Below are 20598 nucleotides of genomic sequence, written 5' to 3' on the forward strand. Positions count from 1 at the left end.
GTCCAAGAAGATATGTTTTGCTAAACATGGGTTATTATGTAACTATGTACCTCTATGGTCTGAACGTGACAAATAATGTTTCTATGAACAGACTACGCGTCTCGGGGGAACGGGGACGCATATATGGATATGACAGACATTTACAATTACAGTACAGCTGTTGCATAAATTGCTATTTTCTGCAATTTGCCTTCATGGAAATGTGCTTGTGCACTGTGCACAACCCTACATTGCATCACAGAGCCTTGACGTCCAGGCGTAATATATAGTTAAGGGTCTGAGGTTGGCAGGTATGATATATACTCATTGATTCATTGTTTGTATTGTATTAAGCGCTGTAAAAGCATTTATTCCTAGAGTTTACACACTTGGACACAACGAAGATGCTTTATGATCGATTTCTTACCAGTGCGGAAGTACCGAGCTTTTGGGTTGGACCATGAGGACGTGGCAGAAATCTATTGGTCCTCTGGTCAACATTACGTGCCGCCTCTAAAAAAAAAGCAGCGTTCCCATTGGCTAAAACACTCGCACACGCTTCCTATCGTTCCTGTTTCTGTTTGGGTTTGCCTTTTCAATGCATCTTCACCTTTAAACTATTATAGTCCCATTTATTGTTGTGCTAATGAGCTTATGTGTTGCTTTACATTATTACAACGAATAATGCTGAATGAAAAATAGAAGTGCGAGCATTGGATAAACCAAACGACACAGAGTACATTTTGGTCGCTCTCCGGGATTCTGGTCCAGGCCAGCCCTCCTCTACGACTTTCTTCCGACAGCATCCATCCGACGCACAGTAAGAGCAGCATTACTACTACACAATATGCACAAAATAAATGTCCTTTATTATTGTGTCGTTTGTTGGTCGTTTGCCCCCTAACACACCATCCCATACTTCAAATGTGACTGACAATTCTGTCGTCTTGTACCGTTGTACATTGCATAACACGCCACCTCCTTCCTATCGGTGTAGCAATGTAAGAACAGCAGTGGTGGAAAGTAACTAAGTACATAATACATTTACTCAAGTACTGTATGCTACTGTACTTTTTTTTTTTTTTTTTTTACTTTACTGGTTACTACTCCATTACATCTCAGAGGCTCTGAGATGGAGCAGAGACACTATTGTACTTTTGCAGATATAAATTACAACAAATTATTATAAAACATACATAAACCACTTTAGCCCCATTTTATATAGGCTTAGCCTACCCTATTTTATAGGCTACCTAAGCTTGATCGGCTATTTTCAAACATTTTAGTACTTTTACTTCAAGTACATTTAGATGCCAATGCTTTTGTACTTTGACGCAAGTACCATTTTGAACACAGGCGTTGACTCGTAATAACAGAGTATTTCTAGATTGCAGTAGGCCTATTGATACATTACTTCTAAAACGTGTGAGTACAGTACTTTTTCCACCACTGATGGTGTATCCTATTCCTAGGACTATGTGTATCCATGATTATTGGTCGGGGACTTCGTGTAACAACCATCCATTCATTCATCTGACCATCATCAGCCCTTTTGGAAAGTACGGGTCAGACAGACCGCTGATTGTTGATTTATTCATTTGTAGGCTAAAGTTACAAATTAAACTGAGGTTATTATAAGGGATCTAACCAAATGGGTCCAGCTCGGTTACTGTCAGAGTTAAAATACGTTGAGCGAGAGGTGGTGGTCTGGTGGGGGGCGAGGCATATATCAATAAGAGATGGACTCGAAGGAGAAGTTGGGAGTCACGCAAAGAACTGTGACGTGCATTTGCTCTATCTGGGAAAAGAGGCAGACCCCGAAAGCAATCAAAACCATAGAGCAGATCTGTTTGAGCCGCATATGTATATAAGGGGCGACATTTGGCCCACAGCCATACACATAGGTGAACGTGATCCCATGAAGGTGTTTTTCTTTTTTCTTCTTTTCTTGGATCATGGGAAGGTTGGTCAAATGGATGTTTAATTCGTAGTGCCTCAACAACACCGCAGCGCTGGTTTTCAGTGGAATGAATGGTCGTCTGGGATTTTTTTTTTTTTTTACCTCAAGAAAGTTGTCTATTCTTAAGGAATGTACTGAACTTATAAATGTCGTCGTATACCTCTCTGGGAGATTTCATTTGAAACGTTGATGCTCACTGGATTTACACTACCACTCACTAAACAGCTGAGTTGAGGGGGACACCGACTTTACAATCGAAACATGGCACTATATGGTAGGTCATTGGTTCTCAAAGTCTGAATTGACCCATACAAGTAACTGACAGTGTACAAATGGAACATTTGGTTCCATTTGTAGGCTACACTGTGGTAAGTGTAACTGTGGTAAGTGATCTCAGGGAAGTAGAATATTATAGCCTACTGTACAGTGTACACCCAGCTTTCACTGTGTGTTCAGTTTCATGGCTGTGTGTATAGTTAATAGGAGATGAACTTCCTTCAATGGTAATAATACTACAACAGAGGTCTTGTACAGCGCTGTTGTAGACATGTCATTACTTCTGTAAGGGTCAGTAATTCAACATGTCATGTGCAGCTCAATGGGTAAAGGATGACACTTCTATTGCTAACGTTATGGTTCAATTTCCTCTCTTGCTCAATAGCAGTGGTTCCCAAACCTTTCAGGTTGAGAGACCCAAAGGAGAAATTAGTTGTTGCATTTATGGAATTTTGGAGATTTTTCAGAAAAAAAATCAAACTTAGCTTTTTACACAAACAAACAAACAATTTAGGGACCATACAAATATGTCTGTGACCCACAAATGGGTCCTGACCCACTGTTTGGGAACAGTGCCCTAGGCCTAGTTTTGAGCAGATAACCAAGGAATACATTCCCGGGGTCATGGATTCCATTCCCTGCCTGTGTTGCTCTTTGGGTAGGTTACATCTCCCTAAGACAACAGTAACAAATGTATTCATGCTACTTTTAAGGTTCTTTTCATAATTGCCCACCAAAGCCATAATTCATTTATACATCACCCCCTCCCCCTTATGACTTGACTTGCTCAGTAGCAACCACAGTGAAACATGTTCTGTATGTCATTTTACAATATGTTATAATTCCGTAAAAATATGTACATAAGTATATCTCCCAATCAGTGTTGCTTTACAGAGAAGTTATGGCACTTCCTAGTCATGCAACGGATCCAAGTGTATTATGTCACCAACCACTGTATCAGGTGGATGAAGAGGTTAAAGTCTGCTGGTTTATGTCTTGCTTTTGTTTCATCGTGTCGAGCTTGGCATTTAATGTCATTTGCCATCTGTACTTTGTTAATGAATACCTGTAATATAGGTGAGGTCAGGTAAGGGTCTGTCAGGTAGCTCAATTACACCTGCTAAAATCAATTTATAATTGCTCTTGCGCTGCGTATCTTGTGTTTACATCCATAGCTGCGATTCCTGAAGACAGCACGGATAGTAAAAGCGAAGTGAAATGTTTCAAAATTGGTGATTACATTATGATATATATTATAATATATATTAGGGTTATTTTAATCCAATCTGTCTTCTATATATGGGGTCTATATATGGGGGGGGGGGGGGGGGGGTCCAGTCAATTGAGCAAAAAAAGGCTCAACACCAAACAGAATTTTTGACACTAGTTTGAAATCTGCTATTACATGCAATGTAACATTGCTGATTTGCATGTAATGTTGAGTCAAACTTCAACAACACCCACAATCCCTCAGCATTTCTATCCAATTCTACACAGCTATTTCCAATGCTCAAGTGTCTTGATAACATGGAATTCTCTCAGTTACAATTATTACATAAATCATCACAATTATTTGCGATAAGAAAGATTGCGATCAGAAATTGTTTATTTTTGAAAAATGTTCATACATTTTACAATAGTTTCAGAAATAGACGATCTAAAAGCACACAACACATCACAATGCAACACGTTTTGAGCTTGTAGATTGGCTATTTCCACTATTTTTGTATTATTTGTCATATCTGCCCAGTGGAAGAGAGGCAGCCACTCTTTCTCCATCCGTCCGGGACGAGGACGACAAGAGTTAGCGGCTCTTACTGCAGTGGAATCTTTGTTTACAAAGCCTAAAAGCCACACACACACACACACACACACACACACACACACACACACACACACACACACACACGGATGGATAAACAGACAGGGGCGAAAACATAGTCTCCGGCATTTGGCCGTCCGACCTGGTGGAGACAATGATGCAGCTGTGGTCACAGAGCTGTGGCTCTCAGCCTTGCGATCCTCCTAGTCCTAACTACAGGTTGCTTGCAGAATTTGAGCTTATTTCTACGACTGTGAAGCTGTTATGTCGCTCTTGGCTCCCCTTGAGTTTAATGCACTTTAGTGTCACTTTCACCTTGTAGGATTTCATGAAGGAGCACTGCACCTACTTCATGACGGCTAATACAGGTTTATTCCTTGAATCCTGTCCGTTAAAACTAGTGGCCTAACCGGGAGGCTCTCTCCATTCCGACATGTCGCCACTCCGAAATTGACTTCTTATTGTCGGAGTGGCGACACTCCCATGGGGGTTCGGTTTAGGGTTAGGGTTAGAGATAGGGTTAGTGTCGGAATGGAGACATGTCGGAAAGGAGACATGTCGGAGTGGAGAGATGCACTCGGCCTAACCAATGTTTCCCAAATAGTGGATCGGGACCCATTTGTGGGTCGCGGACCTATTTTTATGGGTCGCAAAGTTTCACTCAAAATTGCCCACATTCCCGGAGGCCCTCATTATGATGAAGCCAACAAGAGTGTTTCTTGTCCTCTTGGCATACTGTGTCGGTAAAGTGTTTGTTCCTGCTAACTCTGTTGTTCGACTTGGCTGCCAGTATCAGGGATTTGTTCTGTATGTTTTTCTGGTACTCTCACCATGCCGCTGGCTAATGACAAGCCCCTCTTCCTAGAAATAGGCCTACTTGCTGAGAGACCAGAAGCCCAAACAGACGGAAGTGTTCAAATAGCAGGGCACCATACTCGCAGTTAGCTATGTAATGACTCTCTCTGTCTGTGTCCTCCTCCCCTCTTGTTTCCTGCACCTAGCTGTCTGTTGCCCTGGTTTCTTAATTAGACTACTAGTGTTTTTTACTTATAGTTGTCTTTATGTGAGAAATGTCCTATTACATACTTGTCATTTGTCTTTTACACTCAACATGATTCACTCTTGTTTTCATTTGCTTCTCGTTTGCTTTAATAAGCTTCAAATCATCCACTCTCTCTCGCCGTCTCATCTACACACATACTTCTCTTTGAGTAAGATTCAGGATTTATTACATACAGGAGGAGTACAATTCTGGTCTAAGCAGCTCCCTCATCTTCCCTTTTTCATCTGGTCACTCACCCCAGTGATAATTCATCCTCCTTCACCTGTCTCTGTTGTGTCCTGATACTAGACAGCTCATCTCAATGACAAATTGAACAGTCACCTGTCAACATGCCTGTCTCTCTTTTACGAGCCGGGATGGCGGTGGTGTAATTTTATTTTCTCACCAGGGGGCCATGGAGATTGTTCTTTTTTGTTTTCTTTTTAGAGACATTTCATATTAAATCCTACCATAAAATAGGCCATCTTTTGTCCCATGCCAACCATCAACCATTGTCCTGCATAATATTACGAAAACTAATTGTCCTTATGATCTCCACATGATTTAATGGAAACCCAGGATAGGCTGGAGCTGCAACTCGCATTCCAGAAGGAAAACACGGAAAACCCAAACACGACACTGTGGAACGTAACAACACTCCCCATGCAAACCGCTATGGCGGCAGCCTGTCAAGACGACATTATTGCAAGTGTTTGAGGGGAAGTCCAATCCATTAGCCTCCCTCCAGCTTCTCCGTCTGACCACAGCGCTTTTAGGAAGTGTGATGAACGCGTGATGTATTAATATGCAAAGCAGACAAGACGAAAAATATGGAGCACAACCATTCTCTGTTTCCTCCCCAGGTCTGAGTAGTAAGGAGACGGCCCACGGCGGGATGTCTCAGTTCCAGGAAGTAATGCGGCAACAGCTGGAGAGCTCCATGCACGCCGAGCTGGAGAAGCTACTGGACACAACATCGGGGGCCGAGAGGGAGGTATGTATAGACACACGCACGCGCGCGCGCGCACACACACACACACACACACACACACACACACACACACACACACACACACACACACACACACACACACACACACACACACACACACACACACACGAAGATACAAAGTATTTTTCTTCAATACTTTTTTAAATATTTATCTTAAATGCTATATTGGAAGTCAGGCTGAAAAGTGACAGTGCAGATATTTCCTGAATGTTGACAGTGCTCAACGCAGTAACAGTAAAAAAATAAATAGATGCATTTATCTCAATTATTGTAGCCAATACATTTTATTATTATACTTCTCATCCTGTTAGAATGTCATGAACCTCCTGAATGCCTCCTTCTGCTCAAAGGACAGCAAATAATAGTCTTCCATATCCATAAAGCTCCGACACAAGGACAGTTGGACTGTAGCCTCTCCGTCAATTTGTGGTATAAATAATCCTGTCTGATGCATAAATATAGCAGAAAATAACTTTGAATGAGCCTGAGCGAGCGATTTCTAAGTTGATATGTCAAGATATCTCACATCATGTGCGTTGTGCCTCACATTATTAAAACTGCTGTTATAGTTGGTCGAATGGTCGTACACTCTCACTTTTTCTCCTCCTCCTATCTGTTATTTCTTCATACCAAAATCCCCTTATCATAATTTATTTGTATTGCTTTTCCCATATCAAACAACAATAACAATTTACAATACAAAATAACCACAATCAATCATCCTCCTCAACCCCCCTCCCAACTCACCCCTCCACAGCTCTAATACAACTCACACAATCGATCCATAGAATTATACAGTCAGTAGGTTTTTCAGTTAAGATATCAGGTCCGTCCACATTGTTATTGTGCCTTGTTGTGCATGATGAAAGTTCCAGATAGGAAATATCCAAAAAGCTCATCAGCCAATGAGTTTTTGAAATGTCATGAGGTGGTTTCCATCTTTGAGCAATAATCTTTTTGGCTGCCATCAATCCCGCAAGCCTAACTTTGCGGGACTTTTCTGTGATAAGTAATTTCGAGTCATCATTTGGGTGCACAAATGGGTCTACTGCAAACTGTAGACTGCTGTAGACGCAATTCCGCCCTGCATGCGCATAGATCGTCCAAATAGGGTCCTCTGTGTTTTATTCTCTTGCTCTCTACAAGACACTCTTGACACTCCCTCTGAGAGCGTGATTGTGATTTGCAGAATGGGATGTAGGAAATAAAAAAGAGAACACAATAGTGACACATACCGTAATGCAGTGTCAAAGAGGGTTCCATGAACGCACATCAGTTTGCACAGGCTAACATACACTCATACAGTATAGCTATCAGTGCCAGAGAGAGTGGGGGGAAAACAGTTAGAAAGGAAAGTCGACATAGCTTCCTCCTCATGACCAACTTGCACACACGTTAAATAATTACCGTACTTCACACAAGCTGTCATTCACCTGTGGCTTGCCCTGCCGCTCATAATATAGCCTACTGACAGACTTCCATTATAGAAGGGCAGGAGAGAAGCTCCACCAGCACCCGAACAACGTTATTTTTAAACCTGTTTTTTAGGACCCTTATGGTGTCTAGTTATGATTTCTTCTTGTTGCCGTGGTGAAATAATGTCCCATGGGTTTCATTTTTAATCATTTCTTGCACCTACCCATTCACAGAGAGCATAATGAGGAGTCTAACTAGGGTTTTGTTCATGATTCTGAATCCATTGCACTCATCACTAAACCATAGTTTTTGAGCGGTGGTCACAACGCTCCTATACGTGGCCGTGTGTGTGGGTCTGTCTGTCTGTCTGTTTGTCTGTCTGTCTGTATGTCTCCGTGTCCGTAGCCTGGCCCTGCAGTAACCTTTTCTGACCACACATGTTAAGGGAGGGGCGCTGTTGCACACACACACACACACACACACACACACACACACACACCACCGCTCAGTTCACACGAGTGTGATTTTTATTCTCTGACCTAGAACAATAATGTGTTGACAATAGCAACCACACAGATAGCACATAGATACATTGTAGATGACTGACGTCATAGACTGGCCACAGGAAGTCAGAGATTCACATGGAAGACAGGCTGTTTATAAGTCCCTGTCTTGTTACCTCACAGCAGGTGTACAACTTGATAGCATGTCAAGTGTTCTGGTGCTTGTTTCAGCATTTTCTGATCTTGCTTAGTCTATGAGTTTCATTTCTCATTAGGGTACATATTACACACTGCAATGCAGCAATTGTTTCAGTGAACACAATTTCCACATTCTCCATTGTGTCACTGCAGAAGAACATGAATGTATGCATGAAAATTCATACATTAAGCTTTAAAATGTCTAATTATTATTGTAAGATATGCCATTATTTGCAAGGCACAATAACTTTCTGAAGTCTTTTTAACCTGGGCTTCACTCTCTGGGACAGGATGTTGCTGTATTTCATAATCATAATCCCCTTTATTGTCAGATATGTGTGCACATAATAATGAATGAGTCTCCCATACAACTATTTAATCAATATATAATTAGATAAGCAATTATATAAAGCTAAGCACAAATAACTAGAAACTATGTACAATATGCAATATACTAAACTATATACAATATGCAATATACTGTAAAATGAATATACTCTAGCAATGTAAATGGCAATATATATAATGTATAGACTGATAAAGACACTCTGGGAAACTTCACTTAAAAGGACTGACCCGCAGTGGAGCACACAGAGCTGTTAAATATGTAATCAGTGAACACGACCAATGTATTTACGCTAATGCTGCGCCTTCATGAGTCAAAGCAGCTGTGACATGGATGTGTGGCTTCTTGCTATGCGTGGCTCAAACAAAACATCTATACAATATGACGTATTACGTAATACAATATGTATTGGCATTTGGCAAACACAAAACCGTATATAGTCTGGGTGAGGCTGTTTACCTGGTCTCTATCCAAGTCACAGCTGTGAAAATGCAGTATTGTCAAATTACACGCCTTTGTCGTGTTCGCTGCTTAAATATTTAAATGAAGACCTGTGTGCTCCAGTTCCTTTCTCCGGGTAATGTCATTTTTAAGTTAAGTTACCCAGAGTGTCTTTATTGATCTTTTTGTCCATTACTGCGAGCATACTGTAGTTCTTCTTTTAATTGAATCGATTGATTTTGTTGATTGATTGATTGAATGTTTTATTTCGAACATAAAAAGAATTCGGTTCGAAGTGAAGCGGTGAATTCTTATTCTATGTGTTCTAGAGCTATGAAATCTGTGTTCTAGATCTATACATTCTGTGTTTTAGTTCTATATTTTTATGAATTCTTAATGAATGAATGATTTTGTCTGGAGGGCCAAATTGTCATGTGAAGCTTGACCAATCCTCAATACTGCATGCACGGGACATGACACGGACACAGGACTCCTTGGAAGCCTATGGGACAGACTGTATGGGACAGACAAAGCCACTCCTTGGAAGCGGCTTTCACCGCTTCAAAAAGATACTCTATAATACTGCATTAAAAACAAAATAATGCACAATAAAAGTCATAATTCCAATACAATAATAAATGCTTAAAAAGGAGTAGGTATGAAGCCTAAGATTATCAGGCCCTACCCCTATGTAGGAGTTCACAATCGCTATGCACACGCTATTTGGGCCAGCAAGGTGAGGTTAGGTGTGTGGGTCGGGAGCATAGACTGTAAAAAATATGGACGGTGGGAACCCATTGGTTTCTATACTGCGAAAATGACACTTTTTTTGTATGGTGTCCGCCATCATTGTTTTAATGGTACCCAAGGAATGCTATTGGCTGCCAACGGTCATGTGCAACCGCAGGGATACTTGGGTAAATGTGTTGACTTGAGCCTGCCGAAAATAAAGCACACGAAGAAGAATCATCACAAGCCTATGATCTCAAGCCCCTCTTACAGCATACCCTGCTTTAACATCAAATATAACATAAATTGGACCACATTTTAACAAAAAGCATATCATGGTGATCAAGGCTTTAAACTTGCGACAGGAACTATAAAGTATTTATTTATTTTTTCTTACAAATTTTACCATAAAGTATTTCTGACAATGTTTATTAAGGTAAGACAATCAAATGTAAAAGTTTGGGAGAAATGAATGGAATCTAATGGAGAACATGTTGCTTTTGGTACCAGAACAGCGCAACTAGCGGCCAATCATAGGAACTTTTAGTTGGCCCCCTGGTCGGGAGGTCCTGGGGATTGGTGAGGTGGGGTGGGGGCCAGTAAGGTGTGAGGGGCATGTTTGTTAGCCTCAATGGCAGCGGAGAAGAAAGTGTTCATGTGCTGTGAGGAGGTGGTCTTAATACTGTAGATTGTTAATCTCCACCAAATAATTAAAAGTTAAAAACAAATAACAAACCTATCTGGACTATCTTGAAACAGATTCTATTATTTTAGGACTTATTTTTTATTCTGACTCATTTGGACTAAAACATTATGATTGTGTTGCAGGTGTCCAGGAAAGACTTTGAAGGCTTCAAGAAGCTGTTCCACAGGTTTCTTCAGGTGAAGGGACCATCTGTAGAGTGGATAAAGATTCAAAGACCCCCAGAAGACTCAGTAAGTGGAATGAGAGTGCATGTGTGTGTGTGCGACTTTGAATTTCTCTATTGCACAAGATTATACTGGCACAATAAGATCATTCGGACATTGACAAAGCATAAACACTAACATGCTCCTCTTCTCTCTTTCATCTGTACGTTGATTGAGCTTTGCTGTACATGTATGTCTCCTCGGCTGTTGTGTGTCCTCTGATCTGATAGAAGAGGGGGCATCGGGGAGGACAGAACATAATGTACGGACAGGCAAATGGCTATTGATTTCGGTCCATATTGTCCATCTCCTTTACCACGTAGGCCTGCAGCATTGTATGACAGATGTCATGCATTTAAGTGATCTTAAGTTGTCACATGCTGCTCTGGGTGTATGTGTGCATTTTTCTCTCCACATACCAGGGTATTATGCATGATCCATCATGGTGACATACAGTAAATCCAATCGAGGACCGTATGACTAAGCTATGTACACACACACACACACACACACACACACACACACACACACACACACACACACACACACACACACACACACACACACTTAACGTTGCCTTTAATGCACTGGTGTCAAACATACGCCCCACAGGCCGGATCCGGCTTGTAGAGCATACATTTCTGAGCATTCAGAAGGCATTCATCAAGTCACCTTTCATCCAATGCGGCCCTCACCCCAAAATTAGTTTGCCACCACTGCTTTAATGTATCTTTCAACAATATACTGTTTAGGAAAACAAATCGGCAAAGTCACCTCCTTCTCCCATGGCCTATACAGATATGCATGACACTGTGCATATGGAAGTTGTCGATATATCAAAATGTCGTCCATAAATAACTTGATGAGGCTTTTAAAATCATTTTGCCCAGCATTTTTATGGACCGGTGTTCCCATTCCGTAACAACCCATTTCAGTCAATTCACAAAGCCCACTCCCACCGGAACAGTGCTGGGTCATCGTAAAAAGGCAGTCAGCTTATAGATTACACAGTTGATAACCAGGCTTGTATGCAAGCCGGTGTCAACGGTGTACTGTACAGCATAGAGGTGAAACCGTGTAATATATACAGTGTAATGCACTATTTTAAATTTGTTTCAGAACACTCCAAGGCCTGAAGCCAATGGGAAAGAGCAGGAAGGGAATTTAGGGCGCATGGAAACCTGATTTCTCGAAACCTGATTCAGCGCCCATACAGCCATTTAAGAACAACTCAAACCTCTCCATTCTTTATAGGATGTTCCACTTTTCTTTGTTTGTTAAAGGGGTCTTCTGTTCCTCAATAGATACTTGAATCCCCATACACCTGGGCCATTACAGAAGCACTTATTGGCACTTTGTTCTAAAGAGGGGTTTGACTAGGTCACTAGCACAAGGAATGGAACACTGCATCCAGGTCTTTGTTATAGAGTGATGCCATGTGGAACTTACACTGAGTGTACAAACTTCATGGGACAAAGAACTGATCAGGTGAATCCAGGCGAAAGCTTTGATCCCCTTCCCTTATTCCTTTCACATGTTAAGCGTGTTGACGTCGTAATGGGCAGGAGACAAATGCGGTGAACTGGATCACTTCGTCTTTTTACATCCTGACTTCCCTTATCTGATGGGTTATATGGACTTCTCCTTCATTCAGACGTCTCCAATTACAAGAGTGAAGTAAAGAGTTTTTGTCATTTAACTGAATACACAATGTAATTTTTCTTCTTTGAGTTGACTCACTGGGGGATGTCTGCCTTCTTGTCTTTCAGTCAAGGAGTTAGATTTCTTTTTTCATTGTCATGGGATGCTTTCAGTGCTCCTCATGAATTGCGCCAGCAGAGTGCGCAAGTACTGCGTTCTGTGATTTTGTATGTGGCGTATCTGTTTGAGTATATGTTTGTCTTTGTGCCCGTAGCCAATCAGGGACCAGCATTCTTGGTGACGTCAACAAGTGCAACCTGATATAAATAACAGGGCGCGCTCTGCTGCCGCACAAGTAGGCCATACATGGCCACAAGTGCACAAGGGGCAAGTTGGCACCTCGACAGAGTGCAATCTAGTTATTTGCGCAAGCAGAGCACGCAAGTACTGCAATCGGCTGGGTATGTATGTCGGTGTCCTCCTTTGTTTAAGCACGTAGTCCAATCAGGGTCCAGCATTTCTGGCAAAGTCATCGAGGGACCAGCATTCCTGGTGATGCCAGTGGTGATGTCACTGGTAGCGCACCTCATGGCGCGCTCTGCTGGCGCACAAGTAGGCCATACATGGCCTACTTGGCCTACTTGTGCACAAGACGCAAGTTGGCACCTCGACAGAGTGCAGTTCTAGTTGGATTTGGATGCCAGGTTGCCATGTTTTCTGGGCTTCAAAGCGTGAGATATTAAAAGGTTTACTTCAGGTAGAAGTTTAAGCTTCTCTGGTTCTCCCCTCAGTTGAAAACCAGATGTACAAAAAAAACAAAAAAAAAACAGAGGTACTCTCTTGGTGCTCAAACGTGGAACCCTTTTATTTTCTTTCTTCTTTTTAGTGTTCTATAGTCTGCAGACTATATAGTACTTTTACGACTTTATTTCCTGCTTCCATCCATCTTTCCATCTTTCTCTATAAACATTATTTTGCAGCGCTACTCCTCCTACACTTTTGGTGCCATGCACTTGGCCGCACTTGGCCATTTTCATTTGGAAGCAAAGGTATCTTATATTGTTCTGTTTCGAAAGCAATTAAAAAAATCCTGATACAAATAAAGCACATAACCAGGTAGAATATCACCTCAACTCGGATATGAACTTGTATCAGGAATGTTGCCTGCACTGTAAACACATTCATACCATTCTCCCCATTGAATTGGTGTATCAAGCACTTCCTTGCTGTCAGCAAGCCGTAAGAAATCTGTGATAATTTGAAAGCTACTGGCCCCACGCCAACATGATGAGGACAAAGAGATACCAAGATGGAGATGAACAGAGAAAGAGAGAACAAGAGAGCAAGCACCCTTATCTGTACCTATTGTCTGTACCTATTGTATTGTATTGTAGAACCTACAGTATATTAAAGGAGTCATCCAGACCAAAACACATATAGGGTTAAATCTGTCTTTTATCATACCCCTTTATACCTGCTTTAGTCGATTTTTTTCATAGCTGCCCCTTTTGCTAGATTTCGGCTGCCCCTGTTGCTAGATTTTGCGGGCCCTCTCATAACTAACAGAGTGTATAGCCTTTATACTAGTGCGGTTATTTCTTCAGCTTTAAAGTTAGTATTTTTTTATTGGATTGTGTTTACACAACGTCCTGAGACCAACCAAACCGCTGTTTTGACCTCACAGGCACCCTTACTTGTCAAACGGCTTCTGCTCTGCACCAGAGCAGGGAGAGGAGAGGCTAGAAAGGGAGGGGAGGGAGGGGTCGGTTTGACAAGTAAGGGTGCCTGTGAGGTCAAAACAGCGGTTTGGTTGGTCTCAGGACGTTGTGTAAACACAATCCAATAAAAAAATACTAACTTTGAAGCTGAAGAAATAACCGCACTAGTATAAAGGCTATACACTCTGTTAGTTATGAGAGGGCCTGCGAAATCTAGCAACAGGGGCAGCCGAAATCTAGCAACAGGGGCAGCTATGAAAAAAAATGGACTAAAGCAGGTATAAAGGGGTATGATAAAAGACAGATTTAACCCTATATGTGTTTTGGTCTGGATGACTCCTTTAAGTCTAATCCAGCCTAATGAACTGTGACACCAGTCTGTGTAGTTAACTACACAAACCGTTCCAGAAGAAACTGTCTGGGCGAGTAGCGAGCCAGACTTATGATGAGGGAAACCTTTAGCATTAGAGATGATGATTATTAGCATTTAATTGCTTTGTAGACATAGCCTTTTTGTTTTCCTGTCTTATTTTCTCTACCTATGGCTACTACAACCCCCATCAATTAGTTGCGACAAAAAATACACTAAATCACTTAAATCCTTGCATCGCTATTCTGGGCTTGTCATAATAGGCAACAATTGGATGAAAATGGCAGATCTGACTACAAGCACACAACACGAACACAATGCAACGCTACTTTCACCAAAGATATTTGATATACATGGAAAAACTGAGAGGGCCAATAGACCGGCCTGTGGTGGGGCCCCGGTCAACTAAGTACACACAGGCCCAGAGCCAGGAGACAATGGCTTAGGGTGCGTGTGCTTTTAATTGAAGGGTGCGACCATATATATACCGGTATATACATCTTTTATGTCCAAAAAAGAGCACTACAACCTTTCTGTAGACAGGCTGTATGTGCACAGTGCAAGCACCCATTAGAAAACCTGATTGTTCCAGCTTCCCAGGTAGGCTACATGTAATCCATGCTACACCACTGATATTATTTAAATAATAATTATAATAATAACTAGATAACTAGAAATACTGTTCATACGAAACAGTGTGGGCTCGCATGGAACACCATGTATGGGCACAAAGATCTACCCAACAGGCACTCCAACATATATGGGCATAAAAACCTGCCCAACGGGCACTCCAACATTACTTCTGAGACTCCTACACTTGATATAGGTAGGCATAGCTCAGGGGTAGAGAAACCGTTATTAGAGCACAAAGGGTTCCCGAAGGGTTCCCAGTTCGAATCTGGGCTCCCCCTGAGTTAATGTCGAAGAGTCCTTGGGCAAGACTCTGAAGCCCTAATTGCTCCCGGTGAGTAGGTTGGTACCTTGCATGGTTTCCTCTGCCACCGGTGTGTGAATGGGTGAATGTAATGCACAATCTATGTAAAGCGCTTTGGATAAAAGCGCTATATAAATGCACCATTTACCATTTATATACTTTAGTATCTAAAGATTTGGGAGAACAATCAGAACATACTACCAAAGATTTCATGTGGGTGTTGTTGTTATTTATATCAGGTTGCATTTGTTGGTGGTGATGTCACCAAGACATCATTGGCTAAGGGCCCTGCCTTTGTACTGTCGGTAATGTTTTTGAGGAGAATAACCTTGGTCTATAAAGTTTTGGTATACTGTAACATACTGGGCACCTTTCAGCGAGCTCACAATAATAATACGTTTTCACTCCATCTTGACTAATGGTGCGAGGTGGTCCGAGTGAGGGTGCGACGAATAGTGTCAGCACTTACAAAGGAACATTTGAGTTGAGTTGAAGTGGTGATGCAAATGTGTATTTGCTAGAGAGAGCAAATGACAGTCATGCTATATCCTGTAATTCTGTAAGGATGTTGAGTGTCAACATCCTGTCAGATCCCAGTATAATCCCTTATAATTAGGACAATAACCCTCAATTGTAAAGCTTTGTCTTTCCCCCCAAAAAAGGATTATATATGGGTTTTCACATCAGTTCTCAGGCCATAGACAGTGGTCTTAGTGTATTTCTTAGTGTATTTCAACACACACAGATACAGTGATGCAAATGAACACCAGAGATGTGTGATGGCAGCTAGCATGTGCCAAGTTTGGTTCTTACTCACTGAACATTCACAAAACTCCCCAGTCACTGGACTGGCGCCGATACCAGCCTCCAGTCTACCACACACACACACACACACACACACACACACACGCACGCACACAGGCACACACGCACGCAGTGCCACGCACACACACACACACACACACGCGCACACACACACACACACACACACACACACACACACACACACACACACACATACACACACACACACACACACACACACACACACACACACACATTTATACAAGCACACACACACAAAGCCTGGTCTGTGTTTCATGGTTGTGGCGAGTGAGGAGAAGCTGTGTCACTATTCTCTACCCAGCCTACCCATTTATTTATATAAACTGAGAGAGAGCAAATTGAAATTCTAAGCAGTGACTTAAATCTAGAGGGTGCAGAGAGTACTATTATGAATTCTATGATGTGACTGTGCCTACTTGGGAGGTTTCTTGTACAGTATGAGAAAATACCCTTGTGTCCGGGTGACACAGGGGTTCCTGCCCACCCACATTGGAGACTGGGGTTCAAAAAAATCCTCCACGGTGCGTCCGGTTCTGCTGGTCAGTCCAATGAAGACAATTGGCCGTGTTTTTGCGAGTGGGAAGCCGGTTGGAGAGGGTGATTTTTTTTACGTAATAACTATGCAAACAAGCGCAGTAAGGCTTTGCAGGCACAATGAAAAACCGGCATGCACTTCTATGATGTCATAATTACACTGTGTTCCAGCATACTTCTATCCAGAGAGGACCCCTCGCCTCTAGCGTGCCTGTTCTTTCCCTGATCATGCATCCTTCCCACCCATTTCACCTCTAACCAGTTTGCATGTCTGCCTCTATTGTGTTTAGTTGAGAATTAGCCGATACCTTATTTTTATTCCCGCCAGGCCAGACTCACTTCTGTCCGTCCGTCCATCATTGTGTCATTCTGTGAGCAGCTAACCTCCAGCACTGTTGGTCCAGTCAGCAGTAAACTTTGCACGCCCAGTAGGTCAACGAAGAGCCTCTGCCCCAAATCCTTTTTCAAGTGGATCTCATGGTGGCTCTATAACAGGGCGCTTCACGTTTCGGCTGATAACTCCTGAACCTTAGGTCGTACAGTAAAGAAATGTGTCACCTCCCGTCGCCTACTGTACATACAGTAGTCTGGGCCTCGATGCAAACCAGGGACTGCCTGTTTCCCAGGTAGCATCTCTACCTGTTATTCTCTCTAGGTCGTCCTCAGACGAGCACTCCATTGTTGCTTCCAGTCATTCTCGGTTCTCCATACATCTGGCCATACTGTACAACTCATACCCTTAAACACTAACCTAAATCCAACTCAGATTGTAACCATAACTCAAAAACCAATTACTCTCTGAAGGATTTTCTTTATTTCCTCATCTTTCATTCCTGTTTTTTTTTTACACTTTTTGTTCACGAAGCAAATGTTTCCCTTTCAGGTGTACAGGGCTCAGATGGGGAGTCTGGCTCCAAAACACGTTTCACATTTCTCTCAAAACACCCCACACCACTCACACACCACTCACACAGCACGCACGCACGCACGCACGCACGCACGCACGCACGCACGCACGCACGCACGCACGCACGCACGCACGCACGCACGCACGCACGCACGCACGCACACACACACACACACACACACACACACACACACACACGCACGCACACACACACACACACAGACACACTACATTATCTACATTATCTACAGTGTCTCTATCTCTCTCTTTCTTCCCCCTCACACTCTGTTTTCCTGTATTTCACTTCCTCCGTCTCTCCCTCCCTCCCCCCCTCTCTCTTTGCCAGAGGATGAACCCAGGGGAGTACAGAGGCTTAGAGAGAGCTGTCAGAATTCAGAAGTTGTTTGTTGTGTTAGTCAGGCCATCCTCATTGGCCAACAGAGACAAGGCCTCATGTTTCCACTCTGGGGGACTTGCTGTGGGTCCAGTTTCGGGCATGCTAGAGGTCTCAGACCCACGGACTGGTGACTCAGCACTTGAAACAGGAAAGCCAACAGGGTGAGAAGTGACCCTGGAGGTTTTAGTTTTTGTGCACACACGCGCTCGCACGCACAGTAATTGTAGAAACTCTGAACTCAGGCATGCACAGAGTTACAATGCCCTCACAAAATGAACACATAGACACTAGATGAACATACACAAATTAATGTATTAGATGAACACACAGACATGCACGTTAGTAACCCACCGTAGCACTACAACATCTGGTTATCATTTAGTGGGCCTGGATTCCTTTCTTCATTGCTTTTTGCCTCATAAAAGAAATAAAATAATTGAGAGAGAGAGAGAGAGAGAGAGAGAGAGAGAGAGAGAGACAGAGAGAGAGAGAGAGAGACACACACACACACACACACACACACACACACACACACACACACACACACACACACACACACACACACACACACACTCTTGAGCATAGCAAGAGGTCAATGCTCTTGCTCTGTCTAACCGATCAGCAGGTTGTAACCAATTTTAGGTTCCCTCGCAAAGGTTTCTCACACAAAATGAGTCACCCCTTGATGAATCAGTTTTGACACTGCTTCATCGTCTTCATCAACAATTTTCACAAGACTTTGCTTGAGCAGACTGAATCTAGTTCTCTTCACTTTAGGAACAGGTCCAGGAAGTTTGCCAGTCTACTGTATGTTGCTGTGACACAGTCATCTTCTTCTTCTTCTTCGAATGCTCACCCCAAAACATTTACGAGACTGGCGGCTCGTGTGTGGACAACCAAAGCAGATTCATGTCTGGTCTTGGCAGGCAGGACTGTTCGTCTGCGTTTGGATGCTCTGTGGAATTGTCATACTCCAGTCTGTCATAGCTGTAAACCATGAGCATCAGTGCCCACTGCCCACTACTGCCTTCTCAGAGCATAATGAGGTGGGATTTGGTTGACCGTGACCCCGCATTTAACAAGAGCGTTTTTTTGATCAACGATGAGAATAAATATTCTCCTACAGAGATATAATTGTGGAACCTTTTCCTAAGATAATTTACTGTATAGAGCTTCCTTTTGTATTCACACATATTTACTCTCTGGCTACATCAGTCAGAGCATGTGAAGCAAATCTAGTTGGCTTTTCTTGAAGTTGGCTTTTCCATGATGAGCAGTCCTACCGCTCCGATGCCATGAGGAGATGCATCGCCTGCCTCTTTGTGCCATAGAGCACATCTGGTTTGCTTCTCGTTTGTTTCTGTTTTAAACAAGAACTTCTGGGAACTGAGATTAGCTTTGCTTTGTAGCAACTGTGTCTTTCCTTTTGTGAACGCTTTCTTGAATTCAGCTGTCCATTTCCAAGAACTGTCAGCAGTGCCGGGTCATAGCAGGGTGGATACAGGCTTTGATCATTAACCATAACTTCCACCTTCTCTGTGGGATAGAATAGAGCCCTTCACTGTACACCATGTGTCCTAAGTACTGCACACTGTTTTCCATGAACTTAAGGTCGTTGCACACTGCTGCGTTCTTTCGGACGAATATAGGAGCGAATTTCGGAGCACGTAAATAAAGAAATCAACCTCACGTAATGTCAATCACGTTTGCACACTGCCGCCAGTTTCGTATTTCTTTTCGGACCACTGGGTCCCTTCCTCTCTCTATCTATCTCTCCCTCTCCTTTCCCTGAAAAACGCATTTCTCGAAATGCGTTTTACACCAGCTTTACACCTGGCCTGTTTCACTTGAACACCATACTTCTCCAGACAACTCAGAACTTTGTCTCTTGATAACATGTCTTCCAGGATTCAGGTCACATGTTCCTGCAAATCGTGTTCCATTCCATCACCACATTGAAAAATATACGTCACCCTGGAAGACGTGGTGGTAAACATATGGACATATATGTTCCCAGTTTCTTTCAGTTTTCCTGAAAATTCAGCCTTTCCTCTGAAGGTTTCTTTACACGGCCTCATCTTTTAAACCAGTGATGGAAAATTATAATGTTGCACCTGGCTTTGCTGGAATTTCATTATGTTGCTTTTTGCAGACAGAAATCCTTTGTCTAGTGAGTCGATTCTTGATCTTTTATTCATACCGTTCTGCTGAGCTATTGCATCAAGGTTATTATTAACAATAGACTCTTATGCTTGTGTGAAATGCCCTCCCTTAAAAACTCTTGTAATCTCACCAGCTCCCTTAGAGAGACAGAGATTACTCTCCAAGGCTTGTAAACATTAGACCAAGAGTGAATTGTGGATTCATCTTTTTGATTCTTCTTACTCAGTATTCATTGGCATGCAGGTGAATTTCCACAGCAAACCAAATGGTCACAGAGTAAATAATTAAGATGTGTTCCGAATTAAGATTATTAGTTATTATTAGTAATTATTCAACAATGACGAGTGTTTTCATTTTGTAATGATCACTGACTGCCTCGCTTAGCTGCTTGTAGATATTCTCATGGCTGACTGACTACAATCTTCAAACGTGTTAGAACACACTGACCTTTTTGT

General features: G+C 42.4%; 1 protein-coding gene across 3 annotated transcripts in view; it reads left to right on the top strand.

The window, feature by feature from the left end:
* Positions 1-220: 220 nt before the first annotated feature.
* Positions 221-20598, top strand: part of ugp2b (UDP-glucose pyrophosphorylase 2b) — a 49706-nt gene continuing 29328 nt past the window's right edge. For 2 of the 3 annotated variants that reach the window (XR_013962675.1, XM_080741142.1), the window contains exons 1-3: positions 605-799; positions 5943-6073; positions 10553-10660. Coding sequence is in view for 2 of the 3 variants with exons in the window: in XM_080741142.1 (XP_080597268.1) it covers positions 5975-6073; positions 10553-10660 (207 nt within the window). In the remaining variant the exon portion in view is untranslated. Of the gene's footprint in view, positions 291-604; positions 800-5942; positions 6074-10552; positions 10661-20598 lie in introns of those variants that run through there. The other variant, XM_080741143.1, reaches the window with a different exon arrangement.

Source organism: Nannobrachium achirus (assembly GCF_963921795.1).
Source record: "Nannobrachium achirus genome assembly, chromosome: 13".
In the NCBI taxonomy this organism is placed as follows: domain Eukaryota; kingdom Metazoa; phylum Chordata; class Actinopteri; order Myctophiformes; family Myctophidae; genus Nannobrachium; species Nannobrachium achirus.